Source organism: Dendroctonus ponderosae, unplaced genomic scaffold (genome assembly GCF_020466585.1).
Source record: "Dendroctonus ponderosae isolate FM_Combo_2020 unplaced genomic scaffold, Dpon_F_20191213v2 Dpon_F_20191213_12, whole genome shotgun sequence".
In the NCBI taxonomy this organism is placed as follows: Eukaryota; Metazoa; Arthropoda; class Insecta; order Coleoptera; family Curculionidae; genus Dendroctonus; species Dendroctonus ponderosae.
Genome location: NW_026017316.1, coordinates 2,166,432 through 2,181,707, shown reverse-complemented (window position 1 = coordinate 2,181,707; position 15,276 = coordinate 2,166,432). Strand labels below are relative to the sequence as shown.

General features: G+C 47.2%; 1 protein-coding gene across 3 annotated transcripts; it reads right to left on the bottom strand.

Annotated features, from left to right (window-relative positions):
• Window positions 1-8,079: 8,079 nt before the first annotated feature.
• LOC125503111 lies at window positions 8,080-12,710 on the bottom strand. 3 transcript variants are annotated; one of them, XM_048663032.1, is made up of 7 exons: window positions 12,116-12,710; window positions 11,846-12,059; window positions 11,617-11,787; window positions 11,357-11,568; window positions 8,786-8,994; window positions 8,469-8,734; window positions 8,080-8,395 (listed from the first exon to the last, which is right to left on the bottom strand). In XM_048663032.1, the coding sequence occupies exons 1-7, from the start codon at window positions 12,531-12,533 to the stop codon at window positions 8,131-8,133; spliced, it is 1,755 nt and encodes a 584-aa protein (XP_048518989.1). In that variant the 5' UTR covers window positions 12,534-12,710; the 3' UTR covers window positions 8,080-8,130. The 3 variants fall into 3 exon arrangements, with proteins under 3 accessions (XP_048518989.1, XP_048518988.1, XP_048518986.1); XM_048663031.1 differs by having other exon boundaries at window positions 8,469-8,994; window positions 12,116-12,455; window positions 12,507-12,710; XM_048663029.1 differs by having other exon boundaries at window positions 8,469-8,994.
• Between the last annotated feature and the right edge of the window lie 2,566 nt (window positions 12,711-15,276).

The window sequence follows — 15,276 nt, the reverse complement described above, 5'->3', positions numbered from 1 at the left end:
ATTTTCGAAACTTGCCCCACTGGAACTGGTTCGCGCCACATTTCCACCCAACTCCCTTTGGAAACCACAAAACAGCCAAAATCCGCAAAATTTTCAAGGAAATTTCGAATCCGGCCATCCTCAAGCCACACAGTGGTCCAACTGGGCACAGTTTATTTTTTTGCGGGAAAACCAAGTCCCCAATCGAAAAAGTCTTCCTACGGAATGTTTTTCTGTCGCCCCGGGGCATCGGGTGCGGTTTTTTCCAGGCCTCAGCCCCCAGGGGTTTAGGAGCAAAAAATGCATTTAAGCGAAAATTAAAAAACCCAGCACGCCACTGGTTGGCCAAGGCCAACCCCGACAGGAAACCTCCCATTCACTTTCGCCCTAAACCCACTGCTAAGGGCGCCACTGGCGCCTTTTCAATCGCCCATCGACCTTCCGACTTTAAGACATCGTCCGTCCCGATTATCGGATTTCAACTCGCTTTCAAGTCGCTGTCGCGAAGCGAAAAAAACCGCCATTAAAGCGCGATTAAACATTTTCATTTGCAAACTTTACCCGAACGAACTTTATTTTATCGGTTAAACTGCGCCGTAAATCAGCAAATCACTCGCTTAATGGACCGATTCGCATGCAGGATTTCGGCCCTCTTAATTAAGTGGCGTCCAATGCTCCTGAGGATGAGCGGGGCGAAACGTCGCCCCGTGACCGAAATGCTGTAAAATCGAACGCCTGCCTAATTGAGTTTGGGCCACCCGGTAGGCAAATATTGTTTTTAATTTGGGGCGGAAATTGACGCGCGAAATTGGCGCTCCAATCGCCCGCCGCCGATGTTGCCGCATTTTGCGCTAATTCGCTTTTTCCCCAGTCCCCCCAGTCGTGGTTAGAACGTCGATGGTTGCGGCATTTAAACGCAAAATTGCCCCTACCTCGCTTATGACGCATTTGGGGGGGAAACTACTTAGCACCTTTTTTTGGCCCCGTGGCCCCCCCAATCCAGCGACGTGCTCGGATTTGCCCCAACTGGTCCAGCAAGGGAGAAACGGGGGGTTTTCGCAGAAAACCCCCCAGAAACACTTTTGGGGAATTTGCTGCAAAAAACCGCCCCAGGCGATGCCTGGGGGGCTTCCCCCCACTTTACCAAGAGCAACTTTTCGCGATCCGCGCCCCCAGTGAGCGAGAAATCGCCAAAAACCCCCCACTCCCATCGACCTTCTGACTGATAGACGGCGATTTTTCAGCCCAGAAGCGGGCCCCTTTCCCCACAGGAAATAACGCGTTAAACGACTGAAAAGATAAAGACTGCGGTTCGCTTTGTACAATACGGCGTTTCGCGTTAATTGCTAAAGGGCGGCCGTATTATCACCTTAAACGCGGCAAAGCCACCCTTTAAGATCCTCTCAAAGCGCCCTTAATCGTTTGGCCGCCCCTGGGTGTTGGCGCCGTTGCCACATTGTGAGAGGCATTCGCAGAAATTCACCTAATAACCGGAAAAAGGGGAATGGGGGGATAAGACCCTTAAGGGCCTTATCTGGACGGAGCCAGTGGCCGATTGGCACTTTGTCTTGTTACTCTTAAGCCGGCCATTGGGGGGAAATTGAGCCGAAATCAAATCGCCTGTCGTCTCAATGGCTTAATGTGATTGAGTGCGTGTTCTGGCCGATAGTTCACTTAATGGGCCCAACATTTTCGTCGCTTCAGCGAGCCACTGTGTATAAAAGAGTCGAAAATTCGCATTTTTTCTGGATGGAACACGTGCCCGTTCGGGCTTTGAGCTGCTTAGGTGGGCGCGGTTGTGCCCGAGTAGGGGAAGAATGGGTAAATCGTGGCGTTTGGCCGGTTTTTCGGGGTTTTTCGGCAAATGGTGTGTCTGAGCGGAAAAAGTTGCTTTTGATCAATTGACCGCTTAGGACCGCTGGATCGACCGGTGAAATCCCCAAGGTTCTAGCTGGCTGGGGCTTGGCGATAATTGCCCAAAACTGGCCGATTTAGTGCTTTTTAAAGTGTACACCTATTTCTAAAGAGGCTGAAATTTTTTGGTTATTTTTTCCGAAATCCCAGTAATTTTCTAGATTTTATGCAATTTTTTCCGGATCTGTGCGCTCAATTTCAAGGTTTAGGGCATGGGCGTGGTGATTTATGCGAAAAATCGCTTATTTGGTCGTTTGCACCGAAGCGAGGGCCCTAATCGAGAAAAGTCGCTCTTTATGAAATTTCGGCCTTGTTTGCGCCGATATAACAGTAAAGATCCAACATTTGTAGAATAAGGGGTTTTTGAAAAAAGTGCAGAAAACTGCAACATTTCCAGGTTTTCAGTCGCTTAGCTATATTTGGAACGGGGTTGGAATTTTTTCACTATTTTTGCCAAAATCTCCGGAATTTTTCAGATTTTACGCAATTTTTTCCGGCTAGGTTTACTGTTTTTTTTCCTTAGAGGGTGGGCGTGGTGATTTGGGTAAAACATCGGTTTTTGGCCATTTGTCGCGAAGCGAGGGCTCGAATCGAAAAAAGTCGCTCTTTATGAAATTTCGGCTTTGTTTTTGCGGTTGTAACAGTAAAGATCTGAAATTTCTTAAAAAAAGCGTTTTGAAGAAAAGAGCCAAAAACCGTAAAATTTCCAGGTTTTTGGTCGTTTAAATATATTTGGAAGGCAGCTGTTTTTTTTATGTTATTTTTTACAAAGTCCCCGGAATTTTTCAGATTTTATGGATTTTTTTCCGGATCTTTCCGGCCAGTTTCAATAATTGTTTTTCTTAGGGGATGGGCGTGGTTATTTGGGCAAAAAATCGGATTTTGCACATTTTCTCGGAAACGACGCCTCTAACCAGAAAAAGTCCGCCCCCTTCCACCGGATGCGCCAGTCAGAACCGGAAGGCTCTAGATAAAACGCTTTTTGAAAAATTTGCGAAAAACTAAAAAAAATCCAGGTTTTCAGCGTCTTAAGTAAATTTGGCAAGCAATTCGATTTTTTTCGTGATTTTTCCCAAAATCGCCTGAATTTTGCAGATTTTTTGCGCAACTTTCTGGTTAGTTTCAAGGTTTAGTTCTCTATAGGGGAGGGGCGTGGTGATTTCTCCAGAAAAATCATATTTGGGCCGTTTTCTCCGAAACCACGCCTCAAACGCAAAAAAGTCACTCCTGCTCAATTACGTAGGTCAACGGGCGCCATCTAGTGGTGAAAACCCCATTAACTCAGGCAGGAAGGTTTTCGAATAAAATGCAAAAAACCGATTTTTTTGACAGTTTTTGGCTGATAAACACCGGAAATTTCGGGCTGCAATTTTTTGCCCATTTGTTTCAAAATCTGGGCAATTTTTTGCGTAGAAAACGTTTTTTTCCGGAAAATTTCCCTTAACAATGAGAAAGTCACCGCCAGTAGGGGAAGCAGGTGCAGATTTATGCTGGAGATGGTTTTTGTCCATTTGCTCCGAAACGCGGCGTCTAGCGACAAAAAGTCACTCTTGAGGAAACATGCAGAGTGTCCGGCGCCACCTAGTAGTGAAAGTCCGAACGCCCCAGCCAGGCGAGTTTTCGCACGAAAGGCAAAAAACCCATTTTTCTTACAGTTTTTTGCTAACAATCCTGTCAAATTCAGGGCTGGAATTTTTTGCAAAAATTTACCAAAATCCCCACCTTCCACTGCATTAAAAACCCGAATTTGGCAAAAGTTCACTAGGCCCTAGCAAAGTTAGTGGGCAACGTTTGGGCTTGAGGATGGTTTTTGGCCATTTTCTCCGAAACGCGGCTTCAAGTGAAAAAACCGCGCTCTTAGCAAACCGCGAGTTTTCAATGATTTGTCGCGAAACCCCCCGAGTTTTTGACTTTTGCCGAAAAAAAATTTTGGCACAACTTTGCCTGCTTGATTGCCCCCAGGGTTTCGCCCATACCTCGGCCAAAACTACACATTTTGCCAAATTTCCAAAACCCGCTTGTTGCCACTTCAATTGCCAACAATTTTTGTTTCCTGGCCCCAACCCGTATCTTTGCCCCGTTTCGAACTAATCGCGATTTTCCCATTCAAACTCCTCTGCAGAAAATGCCCAAGGGAAAACCCATTTTCTCCCACTCGGAAGCTCCCCACTGGCACGGGGCCTCTTTAGAGGGTCCATCAAAGACCAATTTTTCGAAATCCCTAAAAAAACGGCGCTCAAACCGGCATTTTAGGGGGTTTTAAAGGCGGCTTCAGATATCTGAAGCCAGTTTTAAACCCGCGTTAAACAGCCGCTGATCGAGCCGGGAAAAATTCCCGCATGTAAAACACGGAAAACCTTCGACCCCAGAGGGAAAACCCACGAGTTTCCACTGCTAGAAAATCGCAAAAGCGGCCAAAACCCCTTTTAAATTGCCCCATGAACTCCAGGCTGTGTGCCCTCGCTTCCCCTGCCGAATAAACAGAATAACGAACAGCGCAACTAAGCGAACGAAAATTATTCGAATGTGATTCGGATCGGGCTCTCTCTCGTCTCTCTTTTGCCTATTGTTAATCCCATCACGTGCGGCCGCTCCAACCCCGGGACGTCTAGGAGCGCCTGCCGGAATATTTATTTCTTGCGGCCGCAAAAAATCCCTCGCTGCAAATTTAAAGCGCCGTCCAGGTTTGCCCCATGTTTCCCCACTTTCCCCCCAACGTTTCGTTCGCCCCCCCTGGCTCCATCATCAGCCCCATCCTCATCAAGACCTTGGGGTGCAGCAAAAGAGCCGATTTGTTCGCCTGAACAATTTGCAATTTTTGTCCCCCCACGGGGTGGAAAATCATTAGCCTCGATCCCCTTGAAGGACGTCAATTGGCCATTTCAGCCAATTTATTGGCGATTCGGAGCCGATTACCTATTTTTCATTAAGTAATTGTGTCGTTAAAGATGCATTAAGGAGGCTAATTAAAGCGGCGTTCAACTGGGGGGAAAACGCGCCGATTTGGGGGGATCCGGCAGTGCAAACTCGTTCGAGAATTCACGTTTTCTTCTGATTTGATTGCAGGAATTTTTCCCTGCTCGATTAGCGCACGTTTAAGCGGGTTTAAAGGGGGCTTCAGATTTATGCAGAAATTTTGCGTTTTTTTCCCAGTCAAGGCGCCATAACTTCAAGGTCGTTCGTGCGATTTTCAATCTGAAAGAAGCCAAATTTCGGCAAAAGTGTGGACTTGCCAGGGAGGGTTTCACGTTTCCAATCGGCAAGGTATTAACAAAGTTATGGCTTTTTATAAAAAGGCTTCAGAATTCTGAAGCAGTTTTAAAACCCCTTAAAACAGCCGTTTGCTCAAATTTTTTTTTAGATTCTAGACACGTTCAGTTTGCTGAGCCTCATTGTGACGCTTTTCACGACTGACGAGCCTTAGTTTTCGAAAAGCTGCGGTTTTTTTAAATAAAGCGATGGTTTTTTGAACATAAAACCACACTGAGGAAGAAAACTGCGATTAATGCGAAAGCCATTAAAGTTACGGACTGGGGCCCTGAAATAAGAGTTGTGGCAAATTCAACTGTCTATCACAGCCTTTTGACAAAATGGCAAATTACCGATAGGGGCCGAAGTTATAGGCAAAAGACTATAAGCAAACTGTAGCAACTCACTGAGTTCATGGTTGCACCAATTCAAAGGCGATTAGCGTTCAAACGGCAAGAGATACGAATTAAGGCCTTTAGAGAGAGTTTATCGACAATTTGTTTGGCTTCAAAAGCCTTTTGGAAAATAGGCAAAAAATTGAAAGCCCCCGACGTTATAGGCAAAAGACTGTGAGCAAACCGTAGCAACTCACTGAGTTCATGTTTGCCCCTATTAAAACTCTTTAGCTCTCAAACGGCCGGAGATACGAACTAAGGCCATGAAACAAAGGTTATAGAGCATGCAATTTGCTGCCCTTTGGGTTTTTAGATTTTTGAAAACAGTCGAAACTGCCTGACTTATAGGCAAAAGACTTCGAGACAACTTTGTTCACATTGCCTTTTATGCTGGCTCAATTTCAAAACCTTGTAGTTCCCAAACAGTAGCCGATACAGACTAAGGCCTTACCACAAAGGTTATAGACGCTGACATAACCTTTAAACGGGTTTTGGAAAATTCCAAAAATTTTAACAAATGCCAAAGTTGTAGGCCAGAGACTGTGAGTAGACCGTGGGCCCACTGGCTTCGTGTTGGATCACATTCAAAGTGCTGTATTTTGCAAACGGTTGCAGATACGAACTAAGGCCATGAAATAAAGGTTATCGAGAATGCAATGGGCTACACAGCCGTTTTTAGATTTTTTGAAAATAGTGGAAATTGTTTGACTTATGGGCAAAAGACTATGAGCCATTAGTAGACACACTGACTTCAAGGTGGCTCAGACACAAAGTCTTGTATTGGCGAAACGGTTGCAGAGTGAAATTAAGCTCAGAACGTAAGGACTATAGAGGATTAAATTTTCAACAAACCTATTTTTGAAATTTTGAAAAATTTCGATAGATTCAAAAGTTACAGGCAAAGATAGGCGAGGCAACAGTAGACACACTGACTTCATAATTGCTCAACTTCAATGTCTCGTATTTCGCAAACGGCTAACGATACCAACTAAGGCCATGAAACAAAGGTTATCGGGAATTCAATTGGCGGCCCAATAGTTTTTGAAACTGTCTAAAATAGGTACAGTTGTCAGCCCTATGGGTAAAAGACTATGAGCCAGGCATTCGGCACACTGACTTTATGTTTGCTCAACTTCAAAGGCGCGAATTTCCCAAACGGTTGCAGATGCGAACTAAGGCCGCGCAATGAAAGTTTTAGAGAATCTAATTAGCTGCAAAACCCGTTTTGGATTTTTTGCAAACAGTGAAAACTGCCCGACTTATGGGCAAAAGACCATGAGCCAACAGTAGACACACTGGCATCATGTTAGCTCAACTTCAAAGCCCTGGATTTCCCAAACCGTTATTGATACGAACTAAGATCTTGAGACAAGGTTTCTAGAGAATACAATTTGCAACAAAAATATTTTTAAAATTTTTGAAAATTATGAAAAGTGCCAGAACGATGGACACACCACTGCGAGCTGACAGTACACACATTGACTTCATGGTTGCTCGAGTTCAAAGTCTTGTATTTCCTAAACGGCTACCCATACGAACTAAGGCCATGAAACAAAAGTTATCGAAAATGACATGGTTGGCAAACTAGTTTTAAAATTTTTTTGAAATAGTAAAAATTGTCAGACTTATGGGCAAAAGACTATGAGCCAAAAATTGGGCACATTAATTTAATATTTACTCAAATTCAAAGTCCTGTATTTCCGAAACTGTTGCCGATACGAACTAAGGCCATGAAGCAAAGTTTATCGATAATCCAATGGGCGGCCCAGTAGGCTCAGAAATCTTTCAAAATAATGAAAATTGACAGACTTATGGGCAAGAGATCATGGGCCGACAAAGGGCACACTGACTTCAAGTTTACTCAACTTCAAAGTCCTGTATTACCCAAACGGTTGCAGATACGAACTAAGGCCATGAAACAAAAGTTATAGAGAATCGAATTTGCTGCAAAACCCGCTTTGCGGGTTTTGCAAATAGTGAAAGCTGCGGGACTTATGGGCAAAAGACTATGAGCCAACAGTGGACACACTCACTTCATGTTGGCTCAACTTCAAAGTCCCTTAATTCCCAAACGGTTGCAGATACGAGCTAAGGCCATGAAACGAAGATTTTAGAGAATGAAATTCCCAGCCTCCCAGTGTTGGAAACCGTGAAAAATATTGAACGTTGTCAAAGTTACGGGCCAAAAACTGGGCAACTCGAAGCCAAACAGTCCAGGCGATTGTGTGGATCGGTTAATTCGAGACGCAAAGCCCGGTGCACTTCTGGAAAAAGGAAAGTAATCAGTTTCCGTGTTCATGGAAATCCGGCCGATTTGCTTATTTAGCAAATCGGGGCGCTTTAAGCGGGCGCGTAAAAAGGAAATCAGCCCCGGAATTGGAACACATTGCACAGGTTTAACAGAATTATTTGCATAGTCTGGATATCTTCGACCGGATGGGGGTTTACATATTCCGATTGCCGATCGTGCTGTTTCCAGTTTCTTTGCGCGTTGCCAGATCTGCGATTTCCCCCCCAAGTCAAGGATAGAAAAACTCTATTAGCTCTAACATCTATTAGGCCCAAGGGCCACACACGAGTGAGGTTAGGACAATCAGTGCGCAAACTCGATGTTCTGGTGGCAGGCCTGCAGGCCACGCCCCAGCCTACGCCATATCTCCCTCCTTTTCTTGCACACGCACTCGCCCATGAGGATCAGAAGCCCCGCCCCAATGCCCACGTAGAAGAGCGCAATCGCTGTCACAATGTCATTGAGGCGTGCGCTCTGGAAACTCGACTGCTGATCGCACTTGGGCAACTGGGGCTCAATGGAGGACTTCATGTAGTCGTGCACGCCGCTCTCCCTCATCTTGATCAGGCTAAAACCGCCCCTAGGATCAGAACCTACCGTCCCTAGGGCCGCCCTAGGGTCGCCCTAGTGTCCCCACCTACCAGCGATCGATGGCCTTGCGATAGGGCGACGTGGGCGACATCGGGAAGGCCACGTAGTTCTTCGTTTTGGGCGTCTGAATCTCCATGATCTCGAACTTGCACTTGTAGCCGCTGATCTTCAGGAAGGCCTTGCGCGCCACCCGGCGGCTGGCGAAGAAACCATAGTTGCCCTGCGTGGCCTTCAGCAGACCTTCGGTGATGTTGTTGATGTTCTTGCGCAGGTACCCGCGCAGGTAGATCTGGTTCAGCTGCGTCTCGTTCATCGACTGGGGGTTTCGCCGTGGATGACCTTGGCAAGGCTCGCGCCGTGGACTTACCCGCAGGAAAACCTCGTCTGGACTGTTGGTTGCGTACCCGATGTCGTAGTCACTGGCCAGCAGGTCGGCGATAGTCCGAATCTCCGTCAGCTTGACCGAGAGTTTCGAGGTTATGAAGGCGGAGTAGGCGTTGTAGATCACCAGGGCGAAAACCAGCGAGATGACAATGATCATGTTGCCGGCAGCCGATTTGGCCTGGATTTGGGTGCCTGAAGGACCAAATCAAGTTTTTGCCTACGCCCAACTGACCATTTCCCTACGTGCAGTAGGCTGTTGGCTTGAACGCGGTAGGATTTTTCCAGTTTGCCTCTACATTAAATGGCTCCAATGGCGCAGGCCAAAGTTCAAAAATTCACAGCTCCCAAACCCAAACTGACCCAAATTTGCCAATATGTGCCCCATGGAGAGCCCAGTTGCGTCTCCAAGTGGAAAAAGTTTCAACCTTCTACCATCATCAGGGGAGTTGATTTGCCATCAGTTGCTCCAATGCAACTGATGGCAAAGCCGCAGCAACTGGCACACGATGACTGCACTATTGAAAAATGTATTCCTTGAAATCCAGAAAAGGCACGAATGTGCCCTTAACGGCATTGGATGGAGCAGTCTTTTCTCCCTAAATGAGCAAAATTTGACTGGCATACGAGCCCAGGACAATGCAGAAATAATTTTTCCAGTTTGCCTCTACATCAGTTTGGTCCCAAAGGTGAGGACCAAAGTTTAAAAACTCACAGCTACAAAACCCAAACAGACCCAAATTTGCCTATATGTGCCCGATGAAGAGCCCATTCGCATCTCCAAGTGGACAAAGTTTCAACCTTCTACCATCATCAGGAGAGTTGAAAAACTGCTCTAATGCTACTGACCGCAAAGCTCCGTAGCTGCTCCAAAATAACGGCAACATACTAAAAAACTCATATCTTTTCAACCAAAAAAGATAGAAACTTGCCCTAAACGCCATTGGGTAGAGCACTGTTTAGCTCATAAGTGCGGCGAGTTTCAGTGGCGTACCGTATCGGGAACATTTTGAAAAAACCCGTTAAACATCAGTTTCACCATAGTCGTGCAGCCCAAAGTTCATAGATGCATTGCGCCAAAACGCAAAAGACCTCAATTTTTTCCTCAACAGCAGTTGATAGACGACTGTTTGCTCAATAACTCAGCAAAAATCCAGGGGCGTGCGCCTTTAGCTGAATTTTCAAAAAAAATCCTGAGCGCACCCCAAAATGGAAAAAATCTGAAAAACCAAAAAACCTCAAATTTGCTTTTAGATGCACCAGCTTGGGTGCTGCCATGTTTCCAACTAAAGAAAAGTTTCAGTTGGGGGCCATCATCAGGGGAATTGTGTGACGGATGCGAATATGGAGGTCACCTTGACCTCAAAGGTGCAAACCACATTCCTGATTTAAAACAAAGACCTACTCGAAATCGCCAATATGTGCACTGGATAGAGCGCCATCTGATCGCCAAGTGAGCAAAGTTTCAGCTCCCTACCATCATCAGGCGCGTCACAATCCAGGAATTTTATCCAACCGAACCACTTCAGAAGCAATGCTGCAAACCGACTTTCGAAAATTAATTGCGCCCAAACTAAAAACGCCACCACTTTGCCAATATACTGGTTGCATAGATGGCGATCGGCTCTCCGAGGGTGCAAAGTTTCGTCCGCGCACCATCATCAGCAGAGTTGTCACATGAAAACCAAACTGGACTAGTCACTTTGGCTTCAATGGGGCCAGCAAACTTTCAAAAATTGGTGGCTTCCAACTGGAAAATAACCCAACTTTGCCAATATGCTTGCTGAAGTGGGCGACATTGGTGCTCTAACTGGTAGAAGTTTCAGCTGCGCGCCACCATCAGGGGAGTTAAAAACCTGTCCCAATGTCACTGATCCCAAATAACATGCACTAAAAAATCCATATCTTTTGAACGGCAAATCGCACCAACTTGCTCCAAACTACGTTGGATCGAGCAGAGCTGGGCGCATGGGCGAGCAAAGTTTCAGTGGCGTACCTGCCCAGGAACATTTTAACACACAAGTTTTAATTCAACTAACCATCAGTTTCCCCAAAATCGCGCAGTCCACAGTTAAAAAAATCGGTCCGCCCAACAGGAATCGAGTAGAAACTTAGGCAAAATGGCATGTTTATAGGCAGGCGTAAAATTAGGGGTCCAGCCCCTTGGGGACATTTTCAAAAAAATGCCTACTCCACCTGGTCAACTTTTAGGTTTGAATGGGGCAAGCCCAACGGAAAAATTAATTGCTCTTAAACCAAAGAGCACTCCCACTTCCCTATATGTGGGTTGGACTGGGCACTGGTGGGTGCCCAATTGAGGAAAGTTTCATCCCACCACCATCTTCAGGGGAGTCAGAGGCCACCTTCAAAGCGCTCCTCCAAGGGTAACGGCGGTAGTGTGCCTGTGACCACTGGAAGGTGGTCACAGGGTTGATGGGAAGTTTCCCTACGCCCCCCCAGAGGGTTTCCCTACGCCCCCAGAGGGTTTCCCTACGCCCGACAACGTTCCCCAGCCCCAACAGGAGGTTTTCCTACACCCACTCCGCTAGGCCCTTACCCTGCATGCTGATGATCCCCAGGCTCCAGAACAGGGCGTCACTCAAGCCGCCCAGGGAGCAGTGGGAGGCCCGGAGGGACGTGTAGACGAACATGGCGGCTGCCAAAAGCAGCCCAGTGGCCAGCACGTTGGCCAGCAGGTTGGGCTGGAAAGTGGCCAGGAAAATGTCCCTCGCTCCGTCCGATTGCTCCGGTTTGACATAGACGTGCCGCCTGCAACACTCCGCATAACCTCCCCCAAGCCCCTAACCTCAAACCTACTCGGATATGAAGATGTCCTGCGTGAAGACCATGTCGCTGTAGAGCTCGGGGCTTTTGATCACGCTGTCCAGCCCGATGTCCACCTCCTGGGACACGACCGCCCCTAGAAGGCCGCTCCAGTTGCCCGTCTCCCCTTTCAGGCCCAGAGTGGGGAAGCTTTTGACCGCCTTCCTGAAGCCACGCCCCCATTACCAAGCCACGCCCCCCGCCGCTCTATGGAGACACTCACGAGGCGTTCAGGTAGGCGCAGATATAATCGGCAATGCTGTCCAAATGGTCGGTGTCGTTGTCGTCCTCAACTGCCGCCTCTTCGGACACTGTTGCCGTCTCTTTGCCCGCCAGTTTTCTGCCGAAATTCAGCGCCGTCCCTTGGAAATCGATCCTGGTGTCGACTGATTGGTAGCTGCGCAGGTTGGCCACGCCCTCCTGATACGTCCATTGGCCTGCGCAAAGCCCCTCCGGCCAATCACAACAGACCGCCCTCTCCCCCACCACTTACCCAACGGGCGCACTACCAGCGACTGGTTGCAGGTTTTGCGCACCTTGTAGATCTGCAGCATGCAGAAGGAGAGGCTTTGAAGGCTGACGTTTTCGCCGGATGCTTTAGGCGGCATCGGATTGGCTGGATGGATGGGGGGCGTGGCCTGCGGCCGAACGCACGCCCCTAACCCGCCCACCTTCTCCCCTCCACTTGCGGTTGCCACGGCAACCACAAGGTCCAGGGACAGAGTGATGGCGCTGTTGCTCAAGCGGGCGAGCAGTTCGGCGTTGCCAGGCGCGTCCACCAGATGGCCGATGTGCAGCCACTTGAAGTAGATGTCGTTGTTGAAGCGGCTCAGCTGCAACAGAGGGCGTTGCTGCAGGGCGTGGTGGCAACGCCAACCACCCACCTGTTTCGGGTAGTCGGCCGCGTCCATCTGGCGGCTGATGAACGAAACAATGAGGACGCGCTTCACTTGGTGATTGACGTGGCTGTCAAAGCGGCGCAGTAGAGCGAAGCGCAGCCCGTTGCGGTTGAAGCAGTCTAGATGGCGCCGCAGGGCCTTCAAATTGCAGTCTGGGCGAGAGAAAGTGGGCGGTTAGTGGACTGATGCCTGAGGAGGCAGGCCAAATGTGCGAAACTTTGCATTTTTTTTGATTTTAACAGCTTTTGAACAATTTCGTTGCGAAAAATTTGGTAAATTTTTCGGGAAAATTGGGTGCAAACTGCAAAAATCGCCTGTAGCTCGCTTAATGTTTGTTCTAGCGAAAAAGTGGATACCAACTTTTTTGGGGGGCGCAAGCCCCCCATTGCAATGGCGTGCTCCGACTGGCGCCAGCATTTGTGGTTTGGGAGATTTTTCGCTTTTCCTCCAAACAACGTTTCGGCCGTTTTCTCCAAAACCAGCCCCAGGGGAGATTCCGCTCAATTACCCCTAAGTGCACGTCGACAGTGCGCACATTTTCCAAAGAATGAAGTTTTTCGATTGGACGCGTCCGTGGCGAGCAGAAACATCAAAGGCGATTTTTGCTGCAAATCTCGACCGTTTTGGCCCCGAAAAATTTTGGGCAAAATTTTTTTTTGTATTTTGAAACTTTTCCTGCACAGGCTGCTAGATATGGATAAAATGCATGCCATGAACGGTTGAGAAGTTTTCCCAAAAAATCCCCCACTAAGCAGGGGGGGAAAAACCAGAAATTTTGTACAGGCTCTTATGGGAGCGAAACTTTCAAACCCCCCTAAAATCCCCAAATCTCCATGAAATGTCAAGATTTTAACACTGTGCAGTTTTCATGGCCTCCTCTAGCCCCTGAGCAGAATTTTAAGCCAATGGCACAAAAGGGGGGAAACCACCATTTTAGCCCCATTCTGGCAAACTGGCTCAAAAATCCTAAAAACCTCCATAACGCTCCTATTATGCTTTGCAGGAAAAAAGTGAATACCGACTTTTTTATGGCGCTTGCGCTGCTCGATGCAGTGGCATGTCTATAATTTCCGAGTTATTTTTAGTTTGGGAGATTTTTCAAATTTTCTGAAAACAACGTTTCGCCCGTTTTTTCTAAAACCCTGTGCAGGGGCCCTCGGGAAAGGCCACCAGCAGCTAGCGGGCGTTCGCCCGGATATTTTATCAAGAGCAACTTTTTTCGATCAGAAGTTTGGTTTGCGAGCAAAAAAATAAAACGCGATTTTTGCCGAAAATTTCGCCCGTTTTGCCCCCAACAAATCTTGAAACAAAAAAAAATTTTTGGATTTTGGAAATTTTTTCGCTACAGGATTTTGAAAATGGATAAAATGCATGGCAAAGTGAGCTCGGAAGTTTTCCCAAAAAATCCCCCACTGAGCCCGGGGGGGAAAACCAGAAACTTTGTACAGGCTCTTATGGGAGCGAAACCTTCAAACCCCCTTAAAATCCCCAAATCCCCATAAAATTTCAGGATTTTAACACTGTGTACTTTTCGTTGGCTCCTCTAGCCCCTGAGCAGAATTTTAAAAGAATGACACAAAAGGGGGGAAACCACCATTTTAGCCCCATTCTGGCAAACTGGCTCAGAACCCCAAAAAACCTCCATAACTCTCTAATTACGCTTCCTAGAGAAAAAGTGAACACCAACTTTTTTATGGCACTTGCACCGCTCAATGTCGTGGCATGTTTATAATTTCCGAGTTGTCTTTAGTTTGGGAGATTTTTCAAATTTTCTGAAAACAACGTTTCGCCCGTTTTTTCTAAAACCCTGTGCAGGAGCCCTCGGGAAAGGCCACCATCAGCTAGCCGGCGTTCGCCCGCATATTCTATCAAGAGGAACTTTTTTCGATCAGAAGTTTGGTTTGCGAGCAAAAAATTAAAACGCAATTTTTGCCGAAAATTTCGACCGTTTGCCCCCAACAAATCTTAAAACAAAAAAAAAATTTGGATTTTGGAAATTTTTTCCCCACAGGATTTTGAAAATGGATGAAATGCATGGCAAAGTGAGCTCGGAAGTTTTCTGGAAAAATCCCCCACTGAGCCCGGGAGGAAAAACCAGAAACTTTGTACAGGCTCTTATGGGAGCGAAACCTTCAATCCCCCCTAAAATCCCCAAATCTCCATGAAATGCCAAGATTTTAACACTGTGCACTTTTCATGGCCTCCTCTAGCCCCTGAGCAGAATTTTAAGCCAATGGCACAAAAGGGGGAAAACCACCATTTTAGCCCCATTCTGGCAAACTGGCTCAGAACCCCAAAAAACTTCCATAACTCTCTAATTACGCTTCCTAGAGAAAAAGTGAATACCAACTGTTTTGTAGCGCGTGAGCTCCCGGATGCAGCGGCGCGCTTAGAATTTTCCAGCTGTTTTTACTTTGGGAGATTTTTCCAGTTTCCTGAAAACAACGTTTCGCGCATTTATGCGAAAACCCGCCGCAGGGGCGCTCGGCAAAAACAACCAGCAGCTGCCCGAGCGGCTCCCGGATATCTAAGCAAGAGCACCAGTTTTCGATTGGAAGCTTGGTTTGCGCGCAAAAAACCAAAATGTGAAAATTCGCCAAAATCCTGAACTGAGGTTGGCGGCCTGAAAATTAGGGCCAAATTTTTTTTGGATTTTCCAAATTTCCCCCCCGTGCAGGGCTAGATATGCCCAAAACACGTGCCCCTAGGCCCTAAAAGGTTTGGGGAAAAAATCCCCCACTGGGCCAGGGGGGGG

What these genes read in the sequence shown, in the direction of transcription:
- LOC125503111 (XM_048663029.1), bottom strand. Translation starts at nt 12,533, where the DNA reads ATGGACGCGGCCGACTACCCGAAACAGGTGGGTGGTTGGCGTTGCCAC. An exon ending in CAGGACATCTTCATATCCGA is followed by an intron (nt 11,569 to 11,616) that starts GTAGGTTTGAGG and finishes GGAGTGTTGCAG; the next exon opens with GCGGCACGTCTATGTCAAAC. An exon ending in CGCAAGGCCATCGATCGCTG is followed by an intron (nt 8,396 to 8,468) that starts GTAGGTGGGGAC and finishes GGGCGGTTTTAG; the next exon opens with CCTGATCAAGATGAGGGAGA.